Genomic DNA, 20956 nt, shown 5'->3' with positions numbered 1-20956 from the left:
GGGGTTGCGATTTCTTTCCCCAGGTGACCTTCCTGGCGCAGGGATCAAATCCATATCTCCTGGGTTTGCGAGCAGGTTCTTTAGCACTGAGCCACCAGGGAAGCCCAAAAGTTAAAAAAAAACAAAAACAGTTAATGTTTATTGAATATCCTCATGTGTAAATCTCACTTGGAGCCCTTAAGAGAGAGTGAGAAACATTACATTTTTTGACTGTGTCACCAAGAATAAAAAGGCCAGTGTAGCTGTTGATTATCCTGTCAATGAAACTGGGCCTGATATCCCTTAACCTATTAAATATTTCAGTCCTCTAGAGACATATTATTTCCTCTTTTCATTTGTAATGGAGTTTTTAAAGAAAATTGTCTTCTGCTTAGCAATGTGACTTAAATTCTTAAAGGAATTTAAGGAGATAATGACAAATATGTAGTGTTCAAATGTTGTTCTAAACATTTGTATGTAACTTATCTAATCCTCACAACAGCCCTATGAAGTAATAGTATTTTTTTTTTTGACAGTTGACGAAACTAAGGCACAGATTGGTTATTTAGGTTGCCCAAGGTCACATTGGTGATGACAGAGCCAGGATGCAATAAAATGCTAGATAAAATGCTGTCTGCAGCTCTTTAAAAAATCAAGATACAGGAAAATGGAGAAAAAATTGGAGGTCTTCTTTGATTAATAGTTCAAATTGCTTAGTTTATTTCCTTTTTGAAATGTGTGAACTTACTCCTCAGTTGACTGCCAGTACATTTACTGTTGTTCAGTTCAGTTGCTCAGTCGTGTCCAACTCTTTGCAACCCCATGGACTGCAGCATGCCAGGCTTCTCTGTCCATCACCAACTCGTGGAGCTTACTCAAACTCATGTCCATTGAATCAGTGATGCCATCCAACCATCTCATCCTCTGTCATCCCCTTCTCATCCTGCCTTTAAACTTTCCCACCATCAGGGTCTTTTCAAATGAGTCAGTTCTTCACATCACATGGCCAAAGTATTGGAGCTTCAGCATCAGTTCTTCCAAAGAATATTCAGGACTGATTTCCTTTAGGATGGACTAGTTGGATCTCCTTGCTGTCCAAGGGATTCTCAAGAGTCTTCTCCAGCACCACAGTTCAGAAGCATCAATTCCTCGGTGCTCAACTCTCACATCTGTACATGACTACTAGAAAAACCATAGCTTTGACTAGACGGACCTTTGTTGGCAAAGTAATGTCTCTGCTTTTTAATTTGCTGTCTAGGTTGGTCATAGCTTTTCTTCCAAGGAACAAGTGTCTTTTAATTTCATGGCTACAGTCACCATCTGCAGTGATTTTGGAGCCCCGCAAAATAAAGTCTGCCACTGTTTCCCCATCTATTTGCCATGAAGTGATGGGACCAGATGCCATGATCTTAGTTTTCTGAATGTTGGGTTTTAAGCCAACTTTTTCACTCACCTCTTTCACTTTCATCAAGAGGCTCTTTAGTTCTTCTGTTTCTGCCATAAGGGTGGTGTCATCTCCATATCTGAGGTTATTGATATTTCCCCAAGCAATCTTGATTCCAGCTTGTGCTTCATCCAGTCCAGCATTTCTCACGATGTACTCTGCATAGAAGTTAAATAAGCAGGGTGACAATATACAGCCTTGACATACTCCTTTCCTGATTTGGAACCAGTCAGTTGTTCCATGTCCGGTTCTAACTGTTGCTTCTTCACCTGCATAGAGATTTCTCAGGAGGCAGGTAAGGTGGTCTGGTACTCCCATCTCTTTAAGAATTATCCACAGTTTGTTGTGATCCACACAGTCAAAGACTTTGGTGTAGTCAATAAAGCAGAAGTAGATATTTTTCTGGAACTCTCTTGCTTTTTCAGTGATCCAACAGATGTTGGCAATTTGATCTCAGGATCCTCTGCCTTTTCTAAATCCAGCTTGAACATCTTCAGGTTCTCAGTTCATGTACTATTGAAGCCTGGCTTGGAGAATTTTGAGCATTACTTTGCTAGTGTGTGAGATGAGTGCAATTGTGCAATAGTTTGAGCATTCTTTGGCATTGCTTTTCTTTGGGATTGAAATGAAAACTGACCTGTTCCAGTCCTGTGGCCAGTGCTGAGTTTTCCAAATTTGCTGGCATATTGAGTGCAGTACCTTCACAGCATCATCTTTTAGGATTTGAAATAACTCAACTGGAATTCTATCACCTTCACTAGCTTTGTTCCTAGTGATGCTTCCTAAGACCTACTTGACTTCGCATTCCAGGATGTCTGGCTCTAGGTGAGTGATCACACCATCATGGTTATCTGGGTCATGAAGATCTTTTCTGTGTAGTTCTGTGTATACTTGCCACCTCTTCTTAATATCTTTAGCTTCTGTTAGGTCCATACCATTTCTATCATTTACTGTGCCCAGCTTTTCATGAGATGTTCTCTTGGTATCTCTAAGTTTCTTGAAGAGATTTCCAGTGGTTCCCATTCTCTTGTTTTCCTCTTTCTTTGCATTGATCACTGAGGAAGGCTTTCTTATCTCTCCTTGCTATTCTTTGGAACTCTGCATTCAAATGCATTTATCTTTCCTTTTCTCCTTTGCTTTTCTCTTCTCTTCTTTTTTTCAAAGCTATTTGCAAGGCCTACTCAGAGAACCATTTGTTTTTGCATTTCTTTTTCTTGATACCTGCCTCCTGTGCAATGTCATGAACCTCCGTCCATAGTTCTTCAGGCACTCTGTCTGTCAGATCTAATCCCTTGAATCTTTTTGTCACGTTCAGTGTATAATCATAAGGGATTTGCTTTAGGTCATACCTGAATGGTCTAGTGGTTTTTGCTGCTTCAATTTAAGTCTGAATTTGGCAATCAGGAGTTCATGATCTGAGCCACAGTCAGCTTCTGGTTTTGTTTTTGATGACTATGTAGAGCTTCTCCATCTTTGGCTGGAAGGAATATAATCAGTCTGTTTTCTGTATTGACCATCTGGTGTTACATTATTGCTGTAATGATAAAGAATTCCTATGGATGGCCAGAGGTGGCCTTTGGGTTTTGTTTGTTTATATTCTTCTTTGTCTACTGAAAGTTCTTACTTCCAGATGCTGCCTTCTTAGGTTTCTTAATTGAACCCTGTTGCCATTAATTTCCTTCCTGCTCACCCACAGCTCTGCATATGCTTCCTTGCAGCCTTGGAATGAGAGTCCCAGGAACTTGTCAGACAGTCAAGTGTGCATCCCAGTTATCTTCTTGTGACCCCTGTAAGACATAGAACAGCTTGCTGGGTTTTGTTTCTAGTCCCTCTCCTCACAGAGAGTCCCTCCCCTTGTAAAAGAAATGAGTGTGAAGTGTGAAAGTTGCTCAGTCGTGTCCACCTCTTTGTGATCCCATGGACGGTAGCCTACCAGGCTCCTCTGTCCATGGGATTCTCCAGGCAAGAATATTAGAGTGGGTTGCCATGCCTTTCTCCAGGGGATCTTCCCAACCCAGTGATGGAACCCAGGTGTCCTGCATTGCAGGCAGATTCTTTATTGTCTGAGCCACCAGGGAAGCAAGGAAAAGGAATGAAGTCTTTCCTACATTACCAGGGTGTGGTTCTTTGCAAGTGTCAGGTTCTGAAGGGTGTTTTCTTCTCCTCCCCAGTTCTGCCCTCCACATGGCTCATCACTGTTTCTTACCTGCCCCTTACAGGCCAGTCTATTCCGTAGAATCCCAAATTTAAATTCTGAGTGATAAATTAAGGATTATAATTCAGTTTAACATATGGTGGCAGGTTTCTAGAGCCAGCCTTTTATAAAAGATGAATGCAGCTACCATGTACTGATTGAATGCCTCCTGTGTGCTTGGCATATAATTAGGTTTACAAGCATTATCTCATTTAGTTCTCATCAACACTCAAGGACTTATGTGTTATTTTTCCATTTTATAAGAAGTTGAAACTGAGAAAAGCTAGTAAAATCCCTGCACAGTTGCAGAGCTGAGAAGAGGCAGCCAGGTTTTGATTTTCCATCTGACTCCTCAGACACAACAGGTGCTGGTGCTTCTCTAGTTTTCTCACTCTTCACCTGGTATCTTATTTCTCACATATCCCTGACACTAACTCTGCAGTAATGTTCCTGACTGATTTCAGGACCTTCGGATAGTAGTCATCAGGGTCCCAGAGAGTCAAATGCATGCAGAGTGGCTGGGTGCACTGCCCTTATGAGGGCATCTGCTGTGCCTGCCCCACTGAAGACCGTTTGTCTAGCTGGAGAACGGATGCCAAGTGGAGACGGTTGTGTTGTGTTGCCTTTTTTCCCATCTGTTAACATGTTTCATTGTGTCTCAACAAGCAGACTTTACTCTTGCTTAGATATAACATCCTTTCAAAAATAAATATTAAATGTTTTAATTTTTTCAAAAATTTTTAGCGTATTCTTGTCTTTATCCATCTTTGTAGGACTGTTCCAATTTTCTGCCCTTGTCCTTGGTTATGTGGCTCATCTGTATTTTTTGGTGCATGATTTTTAATTTTACAAAATATTGTTTTTCTTATATACTAGTGCTGCAGTAATAATAAGGAAAAATTAGGAAATGGAGAAAGAGTACAAAGACTAAATCACCCTTGGTACCACCAGCCAGGGATAACCACTGATATTCCAAGTAGGAAATATAAGAGTTATGGATATTAATATAGAGAATTAGAGATTACAAAAAAATAGCACGGTACTGTATATTCTGTTTTATTGTGTGCTTGTTTTGCTCAAGAATATAATCAAGGTTATATTTCCATGCCAGTAAATAAGCCCCTGCAGCATTTTTAGTGGTTGAACATTACACATTGTGTGGTACTAATTTAACTAGCTTAGTTTGTTTTTTTGGGTTTTGTTTTGTTCTTTGGTTTGGGGGTTTTTGTTTGTTTGTTTTTTGTTTTCCCCTGGCTATTATGTAGGGCATCCCCATAGCTAACTTTTTTTCATCTTTAATTATTTGCTTGGGTTACATTTCCTTGAAGTGAAATTGGTTCAGAGGTTATGCCCCAGTCTGTAGGACCTCTTGCCAGATTGCCTGGCAGAAAGGTTGTTGTGTGAACTTTTAACGTCTGAGCTCTTTTTGTCTTGGCCTCATTTTACTTCCTCCTAGGGGTTATTCCCAGTACTAACTGAAATGTATTCTTTTCTTGACTTCGTCATATCCCCGTTTTATAGAATAACTGACTGGTTTGTAGAAAGCCTGCTCGATGGGAGGCGGTGTTTTCAAAGGACATGCAAGAATGAAACTGTTGCCACCCAGGACGGTCCTCCCTGCCCCTTCTACTTCAGCGTCATGATTGCTTGTGTGGCTCACCGTATGTGCTGTTTTACAGATTGCTTCCTCCTTTTCTGAGCTGTCAGCCTTACATATTCATGAAGTACCTGGGACCTGTGCAGTGAGGTCTTTTGCTCCGTCTCAGCCTTTAGTAAAGAGCAGCTGTGAAATTTTATCCAGAGCCCCCCAAAATATGTTTAGTTATGGTTTGTTGAATATTTTTTGGTAATGTTTAGAATTTTGTATGAGACCAGAGGGGACAAAATTAAAAAAAAAAAAAGAGTTCTTATCGGTCCCCTAAAAGACTATATAATTTAAAACTCCACTGTGCTCTTCCATGGAAACACCATGAGGAGGGCCTTTCCACCTAGGACGTAAAATGTACATGTGGCAACATAAGAAAAAATATGTATTGGTACATTTTATTAATAGCAGCAAAAACACACATGTATGTATATCTTAACCCTTAATGTGTGTCAGTTCAGTTCAGTCACTCAGTCATGCCCGACTCTGCGACCCCATGAACCGCAGCACTGCAGGCCTCCCTGTCCATCACCAACTCCCGGAGTTCACCCAAACCATGTCCATCGAGTTGGTGATGCCATCAAACAATCTCACCGTCTGTCTTCCCCTTCTCCTCCTGCCCTCAATCTTTCCCAGCATCAGGGTCTTTTCAAGTGAGTTAGCTCTTCGCATCAAGTGGCCAAAGTATTGGAGTTTCAGCTTTAGCATCAGTCCTTCCAGTGAACACCCAGGACTGATCTCCTTTAGGATGGACTGGCTGGATCTCCTTGTGTCAGATATGTTAAATAGATAGATTGACTAGTCCTTCTGTCTCTCTCCATATACCTGTTTCACAGATGGTAAACCTCAGGGGTTAATTTGCCCCAAACCAGACAGATAGCAAAGGGGCAAGAATTAAACCCTGTCTGTCTGACTCCATATGTTCATTCAGTAATAGCATTAATAACTAGGCATTCACTGTGTGCCCAGCTGCATTCTAGAGTGTGGGCTGAAAGTAGGGACACTGCAGCTGTAAGGGATGCAGGGGACTTTGGGGCTCATCAGGGGGAAAGATGTGATGGGTCAGGGTCAGTAGCACCTCAGGCTCTATTTAGGCAATGCTTTAAGAGGTTTGCCTGCAGGGTGGGGAGGCTCTCACAGTGTGCAGCCATCCTGAGGCCTAGGCATGGGGGCCAAAGTCCAGAAGGGGAGGAAAGAAAGCAAGGGAACCCAGGGCAGGGCTGGGGCAGGAAGCCCCTGGTGGGTTAGAGATATTTGAGGGCAGCTGCAGTCTGGAGTTTTTATAGTCTTGGGCTTCTCCTATCTGTGGTTCAGAAATGATGGGGCAGTTTTGCAGAGCATGCAGTGTGGACAGGCTGTAAACGGCTAAAACTCTGCTTACTGGGGCATCTTGTGAATAATTGGGTGTGTAAAGAGTTGGAGGGTTTTGAGCAGTGGGTCTCAGCATGCTGTGAAGAAATAAACCTAGGAGTCAATATACAGAAGCCATCTTGGCTCATGTGTACAAAACAGCAGCCTCTTTCTTACCCACCAAGTTAAGCTGTTTGATACAGTTTGAAGGGGGTCTGAAGTGGGACTTACCTAAACCTCACAGCAGAACACAGACCCGCACAGCAGAGCTCTTGTAAGAGAGAATAGCGAACGAACAAGATATAGGGGATGTCTGGAGAAAACCTTCCTCCCCAGCTAACTTACCTACCCACAGACATGACTGCCATCCATCCATCTCATCATTCCCTCCACTCAGTTCCCAGGGGCTTCGTTTTTGTGGTGGTGGTAGTGGTGGTTTTATTAATGCGAAAATGAAGACAAACCTGTTTGTCTCAGAATAATTTTTTCTTAGGAGATGTTTTAGGGCCCTGTGCTTGCTGGTGGGGACATCAGCGGAGCCCCTTTGGGTGGAAGGCAGTGTTTGTTCAGCGACTGGTGGGCGGAGTTATCTGTTAGAGTCAGTTTTGGGCTGCCAGGTGAGCTCTGGGAAAATGAGATGTGCTTCCTGCAGAGTATGGTGTGGTCCGGCCCCCTGGAGCTCTGGAGGGCAGTGGCTGTCGGTGGCTGTCTTGCTGCCCACTGGTTATTTCATGAAGGGGTCGCCTGCCGTAGCTGAGGGGCAGTGACTGGGGCGTTGTTGCAGACATAGCTGAACTCTTCCCACCCCTTCCCTGCCATTTGGAATGTGACCCAGAGGAATGGCTCTGATGGGTGAACCTGACTTGTAGCCAGTCCTGCGAAGTGGAGAGCTGGGCCACTCACTGTACGCAAGTCTCTGCTTTACAGAGGGGTCACTTTAACTTTTTAACCCCAATGACACTCATGTTTCCTTTGCCATATGCTGAGCAGATGATCAGGGCCCAGCATGAAGGGTGATCACAGTTGAGGTAGGACACATCATGCAGGTGCTTGAGAGTCTCAGTTCTGAAGTCTTCTCTTTCATTTATTGCATTTGTAACCATGGGCAAGCTGTCTAACCTCTGTGCCTGTTCCATCATCTGTATACATAAGAGAAAGATAACTGCCCTCATGGATGTGAAGGTCAAGTGGGTAGCGCATATAGAGCAGTATATGCCTGACACATACCACACTTTCAATAAGTGATAATAATTACTATTACTACCAAGCTGAGCACCGAAGAATTGATGCTTTTGAACTGTAGTATTGGAGAAGACTCTTGAGAGTCCCTTGGACTGCAAGGAGATCCAACCAGTCCATTCTAAAGGAGATCAGTCCTGGGTGTTCTTTGGAAGGAATGATGCTAAAGCTGAAACTCTAGTACTTTGGCCACCTCATGCAAAGAGTTGACTCATTGGAAAAGACCCTGATGCTGGGAGGGATTGGGGGCAGGAGGAGAAGGGGACGACCTAGGATGAGATGGCTGGATGGCATCACGGACTCGATGGACGTGAGTCTGAGTGAACTCCGGGAGTTGGTGATGGACAGGGAGGCCTGGCGTGCTGCAATTCATCAGATCGCAAAGAGCTGGACACGACTGAGCAACTGAACTGAACTGAACTGAATGGCCAAAGAGAAGTTGATGTCATGTTTTTTAGAAAGAATAGTTAAAAAATAACCTCTGACTTTAAGTTACTCATGGAATTATGCTACCAACTCATCTTTTCAGGGTTAAAAGAACACAAAGAATGAGAGACTAGGAGTCTCCTTCAAAATCTGTTAGTCCACCCCTCATTGTGCAGATATGGAAAAAGGTCCATTGAGGGAAACTGGGTCCCAGGGTCATACAGCTTGTTAATGACAGAGACAGGACTAGACATCAGTGTTCCTGACTCATTTCTTTAAAGGGTGACTTAGTAATAGTTCTTTATACTTGGCCTGGGAACATATAGGTCCTTTACTCAAGCAGACCATTGTAATGATCCATGTGGCCACTTCACATTGTATAGTCTCGTGAGATGGCTCAGCTGAAGTGACTAGTGGCTGAGGCAAGTTAGTATAGTAGGAAACCTTGGGACTAGCAACCTGGGTACCTATTCGAGAAATCCTGGACAAATTATTTGTTCTCTGCTTCTTTAGTAGCAAGGTGGAGGTAATAGCATCTACCGTGCTTCTGCCCACTGTATAGTTATAAAATGCAAAAAGTGAGATGTGTATGAGGTGCTTTAAAGTATAAGGAATAATTGCACAAAGGCCAACGTTGTCATTGTTTGGCTGAATAAAAGGTCCTTGTGCTGTTGGTTCCAAGTATGCTATTGTTTTGGAGTCAGTCCTTTTTTAGAAGAGCCCAACTTCCTGTCTGGGTCATTGATTCTATGAATGGTAACTAAGGAAGGTAGCAGTTAAGCTCAATTATATAGTGCTGCTGTAAATAGTAGAGCTCCATGGAAATTAAATCGTACACAGTAACTGATGTCATACCAGTTTATTATGGTTTTCATTTCCCCATAAATCTGATTTGTTATTTATAGCTTCCTATTCATGTTCATGTAAGCACCAGCAGCAAACAGGAATACTTGTGGCAGCGAGTTATAACAACCCTCCAGGATCATCCCAGAACCTGTTTCATTTCTTTTTCACAAAATAGTTGAAATTATAGATGTTACAGAAAGGATGTTTTTCTGTATGCTTGAAACTTTTCTTAATAAAAAGTGAGATGATAATAAGGTTAACCAGAATTATCAAGAGGGGAACAATTTTGATTAGCCTAAAAATACCACGGTCTGGAGAAACCAGATAGTAGTGCTTGTCCTGCTGATGTCCAAGTGGAGATTTTGTGTATGTGTATGTGCTGGGACTTGCCTGGTGGCTCAGACGGTAAAGCGTCTGTCTACAATGCGGGAGACCCGGGTTCGATCCCTGGGTCAGGAAGATCCGCTGGAGAAGGAAATGGCAATCCACTCCAGTACTATTGCCTGGAAAATCCCATGGACAGAGGAGCCTGGTAGGCTACAGTCCATGGTGCCGCAAAAAGTCAGACACGACTGAGCGACGTTCCTGTATGTGCTGAGTCGCTTCAGTCATGTCCAACTGTTTGTGACCCCATGGACTGTAGCCCACCAGGCTCCTCTGTCCATGAGGTTTCCCAGACTAGAATACTGAAGTGGGTTGCCATTACCTTCCCCAGGGAATCTTCCTGACCCAGGGATCAAACCTGGATCTCCCACATTGCAGGCAGAGTCTTTACCATCTGAGCCACCAAGCAAACTCTGCCAGTGGGAAAGAAAAGATCCAGGAGCAAACTGAAATACCTTGCACAAACAGCTGCCTACTTGTACCTAGAGTCCTGAACAAATATTATTAAGGTATTATTTGATGCCAGTTGGCAGTCAAGAAGGACGTATATTTGGGGTAGAATGGTAAACCAGGTCATCTCAGGGTGACGACCTAAATTAATTGAGCACCTACTACATGCCATATACTTTGTTTAGAAAATATATATATGTGCAGTTTCAGTATGTGTCCTACACAAGGTGGATCTACATTTATTTCTATACTTATAACTAAATAATACTCTAATAATTTAAAAATCATTGGAAGTTTATAATGCATTTTGTGTTTTATGTGTTTGTTTTTTTTTTTTTGAGGATAAACCTCAAACACTTCTGTAAAAATAGATATATCTCTGAAGGATTTATATCAACTTTCCTTTTTTGGTATAAGAGTTTAAGAATTTGAGATTTCTTTTGCCATGAAAGAATTTTTTTTTTTTAAGTATACTAGGTTAACATCTATATCGGTGATTGTTGCAGTTTTATGTCTCTGGATGGTAGAAAGGTCTGTATATGTAGGGAGTGTGAAAAATTTGTATTTCTTTCTGGAAAATTTTATTAAGGGATGAAACAGATTTAAATAGAGATAAATCTTGCTTTTCAAGGCAAGATTCAGTAATATACAGATGTCGGATCTTCCCAAAGTTATCTATAAATTTGGTGTGATTCTAATCCAAGCTCAACAGTTGTTCATAATGAACTTGACAAGCTGATACTGCAATTCATTTGGAAGAGAAAATGTGTAAGAATGTCCAGGAAATTTGAAAAAGAACAATGGATACAGGATACTCATTAAACAAGAAGTGCAGAGGATAATATTGGTACATGTTTTATGTGTATATATGTGTGCCATTTTAAATCAAGAAAAGGATAGACTATTAAATTTATGATGTTGGGATTCTTAGTTTTCCATTCAGAGAAAAATATATCTATACATACCAATGTTTCACTATACCAGAAGAAATTCTAAATAGATTAAAAGGCTAAATATAATCTATAAAAGTAACATATAAACCAGTCCCTGAGTTAGGAAAAAAGATGATTGATGAATTTGACGGCATGAAATACTAAAGCGTCATAGGATAGAAAAAGCCCCAGCCAAGATATAACAAAGTTGACAATAGTGGCTTGGGTGGAAGTATTTGCTACAACATAAAATAAAGTGCAGACGCCTTGAAGGCAGCCACCCCAGCTGGCTGTTTACCTGCAGGGGAGCTGTACAACCACCACCACGGGGAGCAAGGCCCGCCCGTGACAGGCCAGACCCGCCTTTTCACCCTCGGTAATTCTCCACCTCATCCACTTCTTAGGATGCTTACAAACCTCGTCGGAAATACAAACGCCAGCAGGGAGCAGAGGAGCTGCTAGATGAAGAGTCACGGATCCATGCCACGCTTTTGGAATATGGCCGGTAACGAAGGGGGCCCTGTCTATAAGTGTCTATTTGATAAAACTGTTGAAAAGAAAAGCTGATTTAAATCACTTCATTGGGATGAACTTGGTTGGTTTTCACCTAGTCAAGTTTACAATTTTGGGCCCGAGATTTCCGACACCGAGTACTTTTCCCTCCGGTGTTAAATGAGTCCAGTTTCTGTGGGTAGCTTCCCTTATGGTGGTAGAAAAGCCTGATCTCTGAAGTTCCTCCTTCAACCCAGCTCTGCCCTCCTCTGGGAGTCAAGGCATGTGGGGGTGTTCATGGAGGCTTGGGTGGGCTGCCCTCCTTGTCCCTGCCATTTGTAAACATCTTCAGGGAAACCTCAGTTAAAGCAGCTTCACTTTGTGTTAGATACTAGTTTTGGTTTCCTGTGAATTGTCCTGACCAGAAAAATGAAGAATTTAGAAGTTGTTTTGTCACTTCTTAAAAATATATCTAATTTAAAAAAAAATTCTTCTGGCCTCAGTTTTCATTTAAACACACAGAAGTGCCTTTCCTCATTGAATTTTTTTTTGCTTGACTCTGAGTATTAACCTTCCTTTATGTCCTGCATTTTCTACTTAGGGTCACTGATTCCTTGATGTGAGTATGTCTCCTGGTGCTTTCCTCCCCTCTCATCTGAGTGGTTGCTGTGTGTTGCTCTGCTCATAACCCAGCCCTCACCGGGGGGCTGGAGCTAAGGGCACTGCCGCTAGTGTCTCCGAGTGAGCATCTGTGGCTTCTCCCTCTAGGATGCTGGAGAGAACCAGCAGGAAATTAAGGTTTAATTGCCTTACTAATTCCATCTCTCAAATGGAATTGCAATTGCCACTTTTTGTTTGTTTTTGAGAGAGTAATGCTGGCTCTTAAGAATGAAAGCTAGTCTGTTTCATTAAAAGGAAGTTGTTATTTCTGGCCCTTATCTAGATGTGAGGGCTGCCCCATGCTCACCATTTGCTGCTGTGAATTGAACTCCTCTTCTGAATCAGGCACCTCCAGACCAGCTCCATAATTTGCAGGGGCCAATATAAAATGAAAATGCAGGGTCCCATGTTAAGAGTTATAAGTAATGATTAACCGTTAAGAATTTCATGATAGCAACAACAACCAAGTGTGGGGTCCTTTGGGGTGTGGGACCTTGTGCAACTGGACACTGTGATGGGGGCTTTCTAGCCACCCCCCAGCTGCAAGAGGGCAGACAAGGCTGTGCTGGTACACAGGAGCCAGAACTGGGGAGACAGCCTCTGGGAGTCTCACATGTCCTAGAGCCAAAAGCAACTCAGGGAAATGTGTTTTTTTTAGTTTGTATGGTTCATACCTTCATTTTTTCCAATATCCAATATGTGTCTCAGTACTCACCTTAGTTCTTGTTGGTGGGATCATGCTGGCTCCTGGTTTCTAAGCCTGGGGTAGCTGCTTGGTGAAGGCTTTTGTTGTTGTTGTTTTTTAGGAGATGGGTTATTTTTCTCTCTTTCTTTCTTTTTTTTAAGCTTTTCTGATAAGGGGAGGGTGACTTTGTGAAGGTGGGGGATTCTGGTGGTTTATTCAGCTCATTCCCCTTTTTGAGAATGATGAAGACAGCATTCACAGAGGTTAAAAAGTAACCTGCCCAAGGTCAACTGTTAACTAGTAAGAGCCTCAAACTGGGACTTGAGCTCAGGTCTGTTGGACTCCCAAACCATGTCATCATCATTATCTAAAAATGTTGTTTGAGCCTCTGGTGAGAATTTGGTTCTTGGTCGTAGGAAGACAGACCCAGTCTTTTTTGTTTGCTCCGAGACTGAACAACTAAAGAGTTATTACAACTGACAGAGCAAATTGGATGAAACTTACAGCCCAGAGAAGTGGTTCATTTATTCCTTTCCCTTGGGAAGGCCCCTATCCTCCTATCTGGCTGTTTGACTCTTAGGGTTCTAGTCAGTGCTCTCCACTGCATGGAGATCTTTCCCATTAGATGAGGGTCATATAACAGTGTCTTTATGAGGGACTTTGACAGTCTGTTCCATGTAGAAAACAGTAAATGTCAACTATTAGATGCTGTCACCGCCACCACCACATCAGCAGCAGCAGCAGCATCTTCACCACCACTACCATCATCTTCATTATCCTTAGCAGCAGCAGATTTTGGTTCTCAGATGCTCGTAAATACAACTTTTGGATTCAAATGAGAATCCTATCCTGAGCCTCTCTTTTCAGTTTCCTTGTCCCTGTGTTCTCATCCCCCCCAGTTCTAGTCCTCCCTCCAGCCCATTTAAGAAAAGCCTTACCCTCTTTGCTTCCCTTCCTCATCAAGCAGGGCTGGCCCCCTGCTGGTTCTGGGACTCACTCTGCTCCTCCCAGCCTCTCCCTCACCATTGTGGCATCCCTTAGTTGCTCCCCTCCACACCTAGGACTCTAAATCCCTCATTTGTTGTCAGTGCTTATTTTCCTCTTCACTTCTCCTCTTGACGAGAGGGAAAATATTTTGACTGTTAAGTAAGAAGGTCTGAAAACAGTGTATCCTCTTTGCAGTTAAAGGTCACTCAGCCTAGGTCCACAAAACATCTGGCTTTGAGACCAGCATCCCAGTTTCTCCTCCCTTTTTTGACTTTCAGTTGCTCAAGGGTAGATTTTGAACCTGGACAACTGTGCTGAGGGCCTTAAGGACTGTATGTCTTGTTAAAAACATGTTTAGGTATATTTCTTTAAATACTATGTTGTTGGAAAAACAAGACTCATAGTTTTGATTTTAGACTGAAACGCAATGATATCTTTATAATATTTCAATTATATTATGGTTCAGTAAACTTTTAGGAGCTAACTTACACACCTAACCACACTATGAAGCTGCCAGTGAGGAAGTGCATTTTAAGTGCATGTAACGTATCTCTCCTAACCTGTTTCCCTTCTGAAGGCCCATGACATGTTCACAGAAGGTGTTTAGTAAATGTTCATTGAATGAACAAAGAACAGAATCCATTGTCTTCAGTATTCAGGGCTTTTTATGTCCCTGATTTGTTCCGGGTTCCAGATAATTTGATATCTGTCTTAATGTGCCCCAGGGAAGAAGACTAGAATGTTTGTTTTCTAGAATGATGATGTCCAATGTAGTGGTCACTAGCCACCTGTGACTGTTGAACACTTACAGTGTGACTAGTGTGGCTTAGAAACAGAATCTTAATAATGAAGTTAAATTTTTAAATACACGCTTTAGTTATTTGAGTATGTTTAAATATGTTTGGAATAACTTGGGTAGGTGAATACTAAAGTTATATGTGTGGCGCAGCAGTGGTTACACAAAGTAGTGTATACACTAAAAACTGCTGAAATATGCAGTTTAAAATGGTGAATTTTATGTTGTATGAATTAAACCTCAACTTTAAAAGTATAGAGAAAAAAAGTGAGTGGAGAAGATTTCCTCCCCTCCAGGGCTCAACAGAGTGCATATGATACAAAATAATTGTACCCTGTGGGGTGAGTGCAGGTGCTTTTTTGGTGTCAACACAGAAGCACATGTCCACCCAAATCCTGTACAAGACTTTACTTAGTCAACATCCAGCATCCTTTCTATACTGTGCAGCCCAGAAAACAAGCAACTCTATTTTCCGTATTCCCTTGCACCTAGAGTTGTTAATACTATTTAGGTTCTGCCCTTGAGACACATTTTCTGGAGTTTTGAAAGTGCAGCAGTTAGAGGAGGAAACAGTGAGAGCATACAGGTGGACAGGCACAGAAGCCTAGTTTGGGGTAGTCAGAAAAGTCTTCCTCAGCTTCTGTGTTTAAGGAGAAGTAGCTTGGACCTGAGAATTGAATTTACTCATATTTAGTTGTTTACTTCTTTATTTGGAAAATCCATAAAGTTCCTGGATCTTTGATAAGGCCTGCCTGTCTGAGGGTATGTCTTCTGCCCTTAAAGGTCTCCAGAGAATGAAGGCTTGGGAAACAAAAGAATACCCGGGGTGCAAGGACAGTTCAAGGAGTGGGAAACTTTGGAGAGACTCTCTGTTGGTCAGCTGGTTTGAGTCCCTGGTTCAGAACTCAGCACCCGCCCACTAGGTCCAGCAGAAGGGATTGATTACAGGGGTGGATGGGAAGAGTTAAGGCATGTGATCTGGACTGAGCAGGGTTACTACCCAAGCATCACAGTAGATCTGGGCTGCCGAGGATGCTGCTGCTTCCTCTGTGGTCAAGAAGCTGGCAGGTAGCCTGTGGTTCTGGGAAGCTGGTACCACAGCTGCTGGCAAAAGAGCCACCCGCTTTTTCCAAGATCAGAGAACCACTGTCACAGCTTCTGGCCCAGAATCAGGTTACTTCTGCTGTGATCCCCATGAGCACAGTGAACCCCTTATGCTCTCAGTTTCCTGCTCTAACTGTTGCACATTCAAAACTCCAGCAATAACATCTCATTGATGGAACTTAAATAGTATTCAGAACTCTGGGTACAAGGGAATGTGGAAAATAGAACTGTTGGTTTTCTGGCCTGTACAGTATAGAAAGATGACTAAGCCAGTTCACACAATCTGCCGTAAGGTCTTGTATAGGATTTGGGTGGACACTCAGAATTGAACTTTGATCTCCTGTACTATGGGCCTGTCGATCTGTGGATGGGCACAGTGTACCCAGCAATGACTTCTGGTCTCTCCAGTTATAAGACAGCCTATTGCAAGGACAGGTGATACATTTGGGTTCTCGATTTCTGTATTTTCTTGGAGAAGGATGCAGACATGCAAACAGGCAGCTGGATATGATTGCTGATCAGAAAGTAGGGGGAACACATACAGGCGCAGGGATAGATCAGCCAGGGCAGAGCACTGGTGTAGTTTAGTGTCCAACGCAAACTACACAGCCTGTAGTTTGTGTCTCCTTCTAACCGTCCTATACCGTCAGTGGTAATTTATAGAAATCATATGGAAGCTGTTTAAACAGGGCTTGAGATCATGTCTGTAATCCCGTGTCAGTGGTACAGATATGGTGGTACAGATAAGCTCAGAGAGGTGAAGCAGTTTCCCCCATGTCACAGAGCTGGCTGTCATCAGGGTGAAGAATCTAAATCCTGACTTTCTACTATCCAACCTACTCTGTACACTGGACCCAACTATAAACTAAGCCTGTGATTTGTCAACCCAGTCCTGAGAAATCCTGTGCCCAAGTGTGTGTTTCCCTTCACACTCATCACATGTCTGGCAAAGCATTGGTCCTAGATTGAGATTTTCAGATTGACTGGAACTGACTTTTGGAAATGACCAAAAGCATCCAAAGTGAAGTCTGAGAATGCTTCAGAGGAAAAGGTGGCTTTAAAGCTGAGATGTGAGGAGTGGATAGAAAGGTAGGAGACAGGAGAATAGCACAGTATACGCAGAACTCTGCTCAGGGCGCCGATGCCCAGGAGCAGGGGAGGTGAGCTGCTGGGGTGAGGCTCAGCGGTTGTTAGCTAGGTCCATGGAAGGGAGGCCCTAGTGACAGTGCCCACCAGGGGGGCTTCTGTTCCCTGCCTTGCCAGATGCGTATAAGGCCAGTAGGAGGTTGAATAAGGGATTGGGAGGGAGAGTGGAAGTGGAGGCTTGAGACAAGGGCAGAAGCCAGCACACAACCCAGCAAGTGGGGTGAACTGTGAGTGAGGGCAGGGCAGGGTCCCTTAATTTGTTTTTCTTAAATGGTTGTGTGTGATTTTGCTTCCTTATAAACCATTTAAAGGTAAGTGAGTTTGGGTGTTTTGCATTATGGCTTTTGTTTAAGGTCGAATGGTTTTTGTATTGCTTTAAAAAAAATAGATATTAATTAGAACCTGAAAATAAGCTAGTTTAAAGTGCATTTGTGAGTGTCTTTGAATTTAAACTTGCGTGAAGTGAGCATACAACACTTTTGGCATTGTGCTTGGGTTGTGTTTGAGAATAAAAAATGGGCTGGATGTGAGGTTATGAAAGTAGTCATTAGAGAGCATGTTAAGCTTGAGTAAACACATTCACATATACAGATATTTTTAAGGCTTCTAGCTTAAACTATGGATTGGTACAGTTCCCGATTCAAACAGTAGTAATCACACTTTAAGAGAATGCTGTGCTTTGCATGGAGAGTTCCCATTTATATTGATAGTATTTATGTGGCAAATTGAATGCTGGGCCCTTTATTCAAAAACAGTGAAATATGTTTGTGGTTTTGGCACTTGAAACATGTTCTCTAGTCACCAAATAGCCAAAATTCTCTTTGGTGCTTTTTATATAAAAGTGCAACTAAAAGTTATTTGATCAACTTTTTTTGTTGTTTTGGAGTAATAATTGAGCTCCTCCCTTCTGTGGCTTGCAGGAGATATGGATTTAGCCGCCAGAGCAAAACAGAAAAGGTAAGAAATGCTTGGCTAATGGGAAAGCACATTTGAGATATGGAAGTATCCCTCTACTTTGCCTCTGTCTGACACTGACAGGCTCCCAAAAGGGATGGGACAACAAGGCTCTGGTCCTTGAGCAACCCGATCAGCAGGGGTGTACCAGCTGCTTTTGATCCTTGCATCTCCCTCCTGGCATTCCCAATCTGCTGCCTCTGCAGGTTGGGGAACTGCGACAACTCCTCATCATGGGACTGGAAGTGAAGGGTGATTGAAAATCACTGCCCCAGGGTCAAACATGAGCTTTAATAACTCTAAAATGGGGGGGGGGGCCCTGAGCATCCTCATCTGATGAGAGACACCCTAGATGGGTGTGAACAGCCTGCTGGCAGTGAGAGAGAGTGTGGTGTACATTACAGGCTGGCTATGTACTAAGCCTGGAGTAGAAAAAACAGGAAGTCAAGATGGGGTTTTATAACTTCATAAAGGTGTCTCAAAGTTTTCTCTTCATTCATATATTTTTTTGTGTAGGAGGAGCGGTGTCTATTCATGATTCTTAATTGCCAGGAGCAGGGCAGGCATATAAATCTTATAGTGCTACCCTTTCCTGTGTCCAGGCCCTTTGGTCAGGCTAAACAACTCTGTGAGGAAGATACTCATTCCTGTTTTTCAGATCAAAAAGCTGAGGTTCAGAGAGGCTCAGTGATTTGTCCAAGATCACACAGCTCCTAAAGTGCCATAAAAAGAATCTGAAACCAGGTCTGTGTGACATCAAAACCTGTGCTCTTACCTACTGCCTTTTCAATAATAACGTGCCGGCCAAAGTGGCTGGTGACCTCTTAAAGAGTCCACAGCTTGAGGTCCAGGAAACCTGTTCTCTCATCCCCTACCTGACCCCTAGATTTTCTTGAGTGAGACACCGCTCCTCCTACAATTCTCCCACCGCCCCTCCTCTGTCTAGACCCCATTCCCAGGGCTTCCCGGAAGCCTTCCCTGACCCCAGCCTCCCTATGCTTCCTGTGGTCATTGTCTCAGTCCTCAGAGGACACTGAGGTGCATAAGTTCTAAAGCCAGACTGGCTGGTTTCAAATGCTAGTTCCTCCCCTTCACTGCGTGATTTCCGTCAGTACACTTAATTGTTGCACCTCAGTTTATGGCATCTGTAAAATGGGGACAGAAGTTGTACCATCTCACAACACTGTTGTGAAGATTAAAATGTAAAAGATGTAGAATAATCCAACTCATAGTGCACATTTACTAAGTGTAGACTGTCATCATTATTATCATTAATAATCATTTACGCATTGATTATGACATCTTTTTTGGTTTTCTCATTTCCACATTTGTGTTTTCACTCAACCGAACAGCCATTTCCTCCAGAGCAAGGCTTTTCTGGATTAGAGTGTCATGGGGTAACTGTATTGTATATAAGAATTTGATGTGTATGTGTATATATAATTTTAGGTCTGAAAAGAATGTCCGTGTATATGACTGTATTCTGAAATAAGGCAGTTTGATTATGGTTGGAAAAATTATGAGATGTCCATGAAATAGTATTCACATTGGCCTTGACTATCATTCTCGTGTTAGATGGTACATTTGAACTGGAAGTCTTATCCCCTGCACATATATACAAGTGCTCAGGCCAGCTCCTGGAGCCAGTCATATGCTTGTTATAAAAGCACATCCCAGAATTGGGATGGTCTCAGAGGGATATCTGAGGCCAATCCTCTCATTCAACCCCAAGAGATCCTAAGATCCAGAGAAGGTAAATCTGAGACCAACAGCTTGTAAATGGCAAAGATGGAGCTAAAACCAAGAACTCTAGACTCATAGCGCAGGCTTGGGGAGCAGCCATGATTCCAGGTGTCCTGAGTGTGGTACATTTTGAGCCTGAACTGGTTTTATAGCATGGAGCTTGAGCATCAGGATAAGCAGCTTAGACACACACACACGCAACCCTAAAAGCAAGTTTCACAAAGCAGTACTCTTTACTACCTCTAATGCACTCTAATATGTTCTATTATTTCTATTTAGATGCCAGCCATACCTGCTAATGGAGAAGGCAATGGCACCCCACTCCAGTACTTTTGCCTGGAAAATCCCATGGACGGAGGAGCCTGGTGGGCTGCAGTCCATGGGGTTGTGAAGAGTTGGACACAACTGAGCGACTTCACTTTCACTTTTCACTTTCCTGCATTGGAGAATGAAATGGCAACCCACTCCAGTGTTCTTGCCTGGAGAATCCCAGGGATGGGGGAGCCTGGTGGGCTGCTATCTATGGGGTCGCATAGAGTCGGACACAACTAAAGCGACTTAGCAGCAGCAGCAGCATACCTGCTAAATTGCTTTCATATCCGCTAATGCACCTCAGCTGAAAAAAAGGCAGTGATCTAGTCTTAAAGAAATTAAAGTAGGGGAAGACCCAATCACAGTGCATGGATAAGTCTGGCAAAGGTGTATGGCCTGATAGGAATTTAATCAGCGAGTAGTTCAGAGGTGGAGGCAGGCATTGAGCAAGGCCCAAGACTCCACCTGCTTGGCATGTGGTTGGAGTGGAGGTTAAAGTCTCTGGATTTTTGCATCCTTTACCAGGGGCTGGGTCATTTGTCCAGATCTGTGTGTTTTCTTTCACTGACTTATGGTTCTTTGCAGTGTTACCCTTTCTCTACTGTCTCCACTGATAGTGCTTAGCTGCAGTTTTCGCATCTTCCCTTCCAGGCTGAGGACAAGAAAGCAGCACTTCCGACGGGGCTCTTGACTGCAGGAAAAGCTGATGCCCACGAGGAGGATGAGCTTCAAGCTGCTGAAGAGGTGAGTGCTCCGTGTGGCCCTCTAGGGTTTCTGCATAAATCTTTTGGGGAGAAATGTCACTTTCATCTCCAGTTTTCCAGAATGGCCAGCTACCGTTGGCTGTTTTTTCACAGTTTTCAGTCTCCTTCCATCACTTCTCATGCAACTCACCATAAAATGAGCCTGGGTAAAATGGCCCTTGGATTCCATTGAAAAGCCCTATTTAGATACCCAGCTTAAGCCTTTTGTGGGCAGACCTGCTCACTGCCGCTTCTCCCTATTCCTCTTTTAGCAGCGTATTCAGTCCCTGATGACCAAGATGACCGCCATGGCGCATGCGGAGGTGAGGCGGGCATGGCCACTAGGGTGGGCGCGGTATGGAGAGGGAGACTTGGAACCAACCTGCTCTGCCGTGGAAGGCCCTCTCTTTTTAGCACTCTGCTTCTTGTTTCCTGGGATCTTTCT

The 20956-nt window shown here is 43.1% G+C and overlaps 1 protein-coding gene across 2 annotated transcripts in view; it reads left to right on the top strand.

The window, feature by feature from the left end:
- The window catches only part of CCDC93 (coiled-coil domain containing 93), a 107826-nt gene that overhangs the window by 23826 nt on the left and 63044 nt on the right, over nucleotides 1-20956 (top strand). For both annotated transcript variants that reach the window (XM_069577779.1, XM_070292232.1), the window contains exons 7-10: nucleotides 11294-11394; nucleotides 17680-17716; nucleotides 20420-20512; nucleotides 20784-20834. In XM_069577779.1, coding sequence (XP_069433880.1) covers nucleotides 11294-11394; nucleotides 17680-17716; nucleotides 20420-20512; nucleotides 20784-20834 — 282 coding nt within the window. The remainder of the gene's footprint in view (nucleotides 1-11293; nucleotides 11395-17679; nucleotides 17717-20419; nucleotides 20513-20783; nucleotides 20835-20956) is intronic.

This window comes from Ovis canadensis, chromosome 2 (genome assembly GCF_042477335.2).
Source record: "Ovis canadensis isolate MfBH-ARS-UI-01 breed Bighorn chromosome 2, ARS-UI_OviCan_v2, whole genome shotgun sequence".
Taxonomy (NCBI): domain Eukaryota; kingdom Metazoa; phylum Chordata; class Mammalia; order Artiodactyla; family Bovidae; genus Ovis; species Ovis canadensis.
Note: the sequence above shows the minus strand (reverse complement) of the source record. Positions and strands in the feature narration are given on the sequence as shown.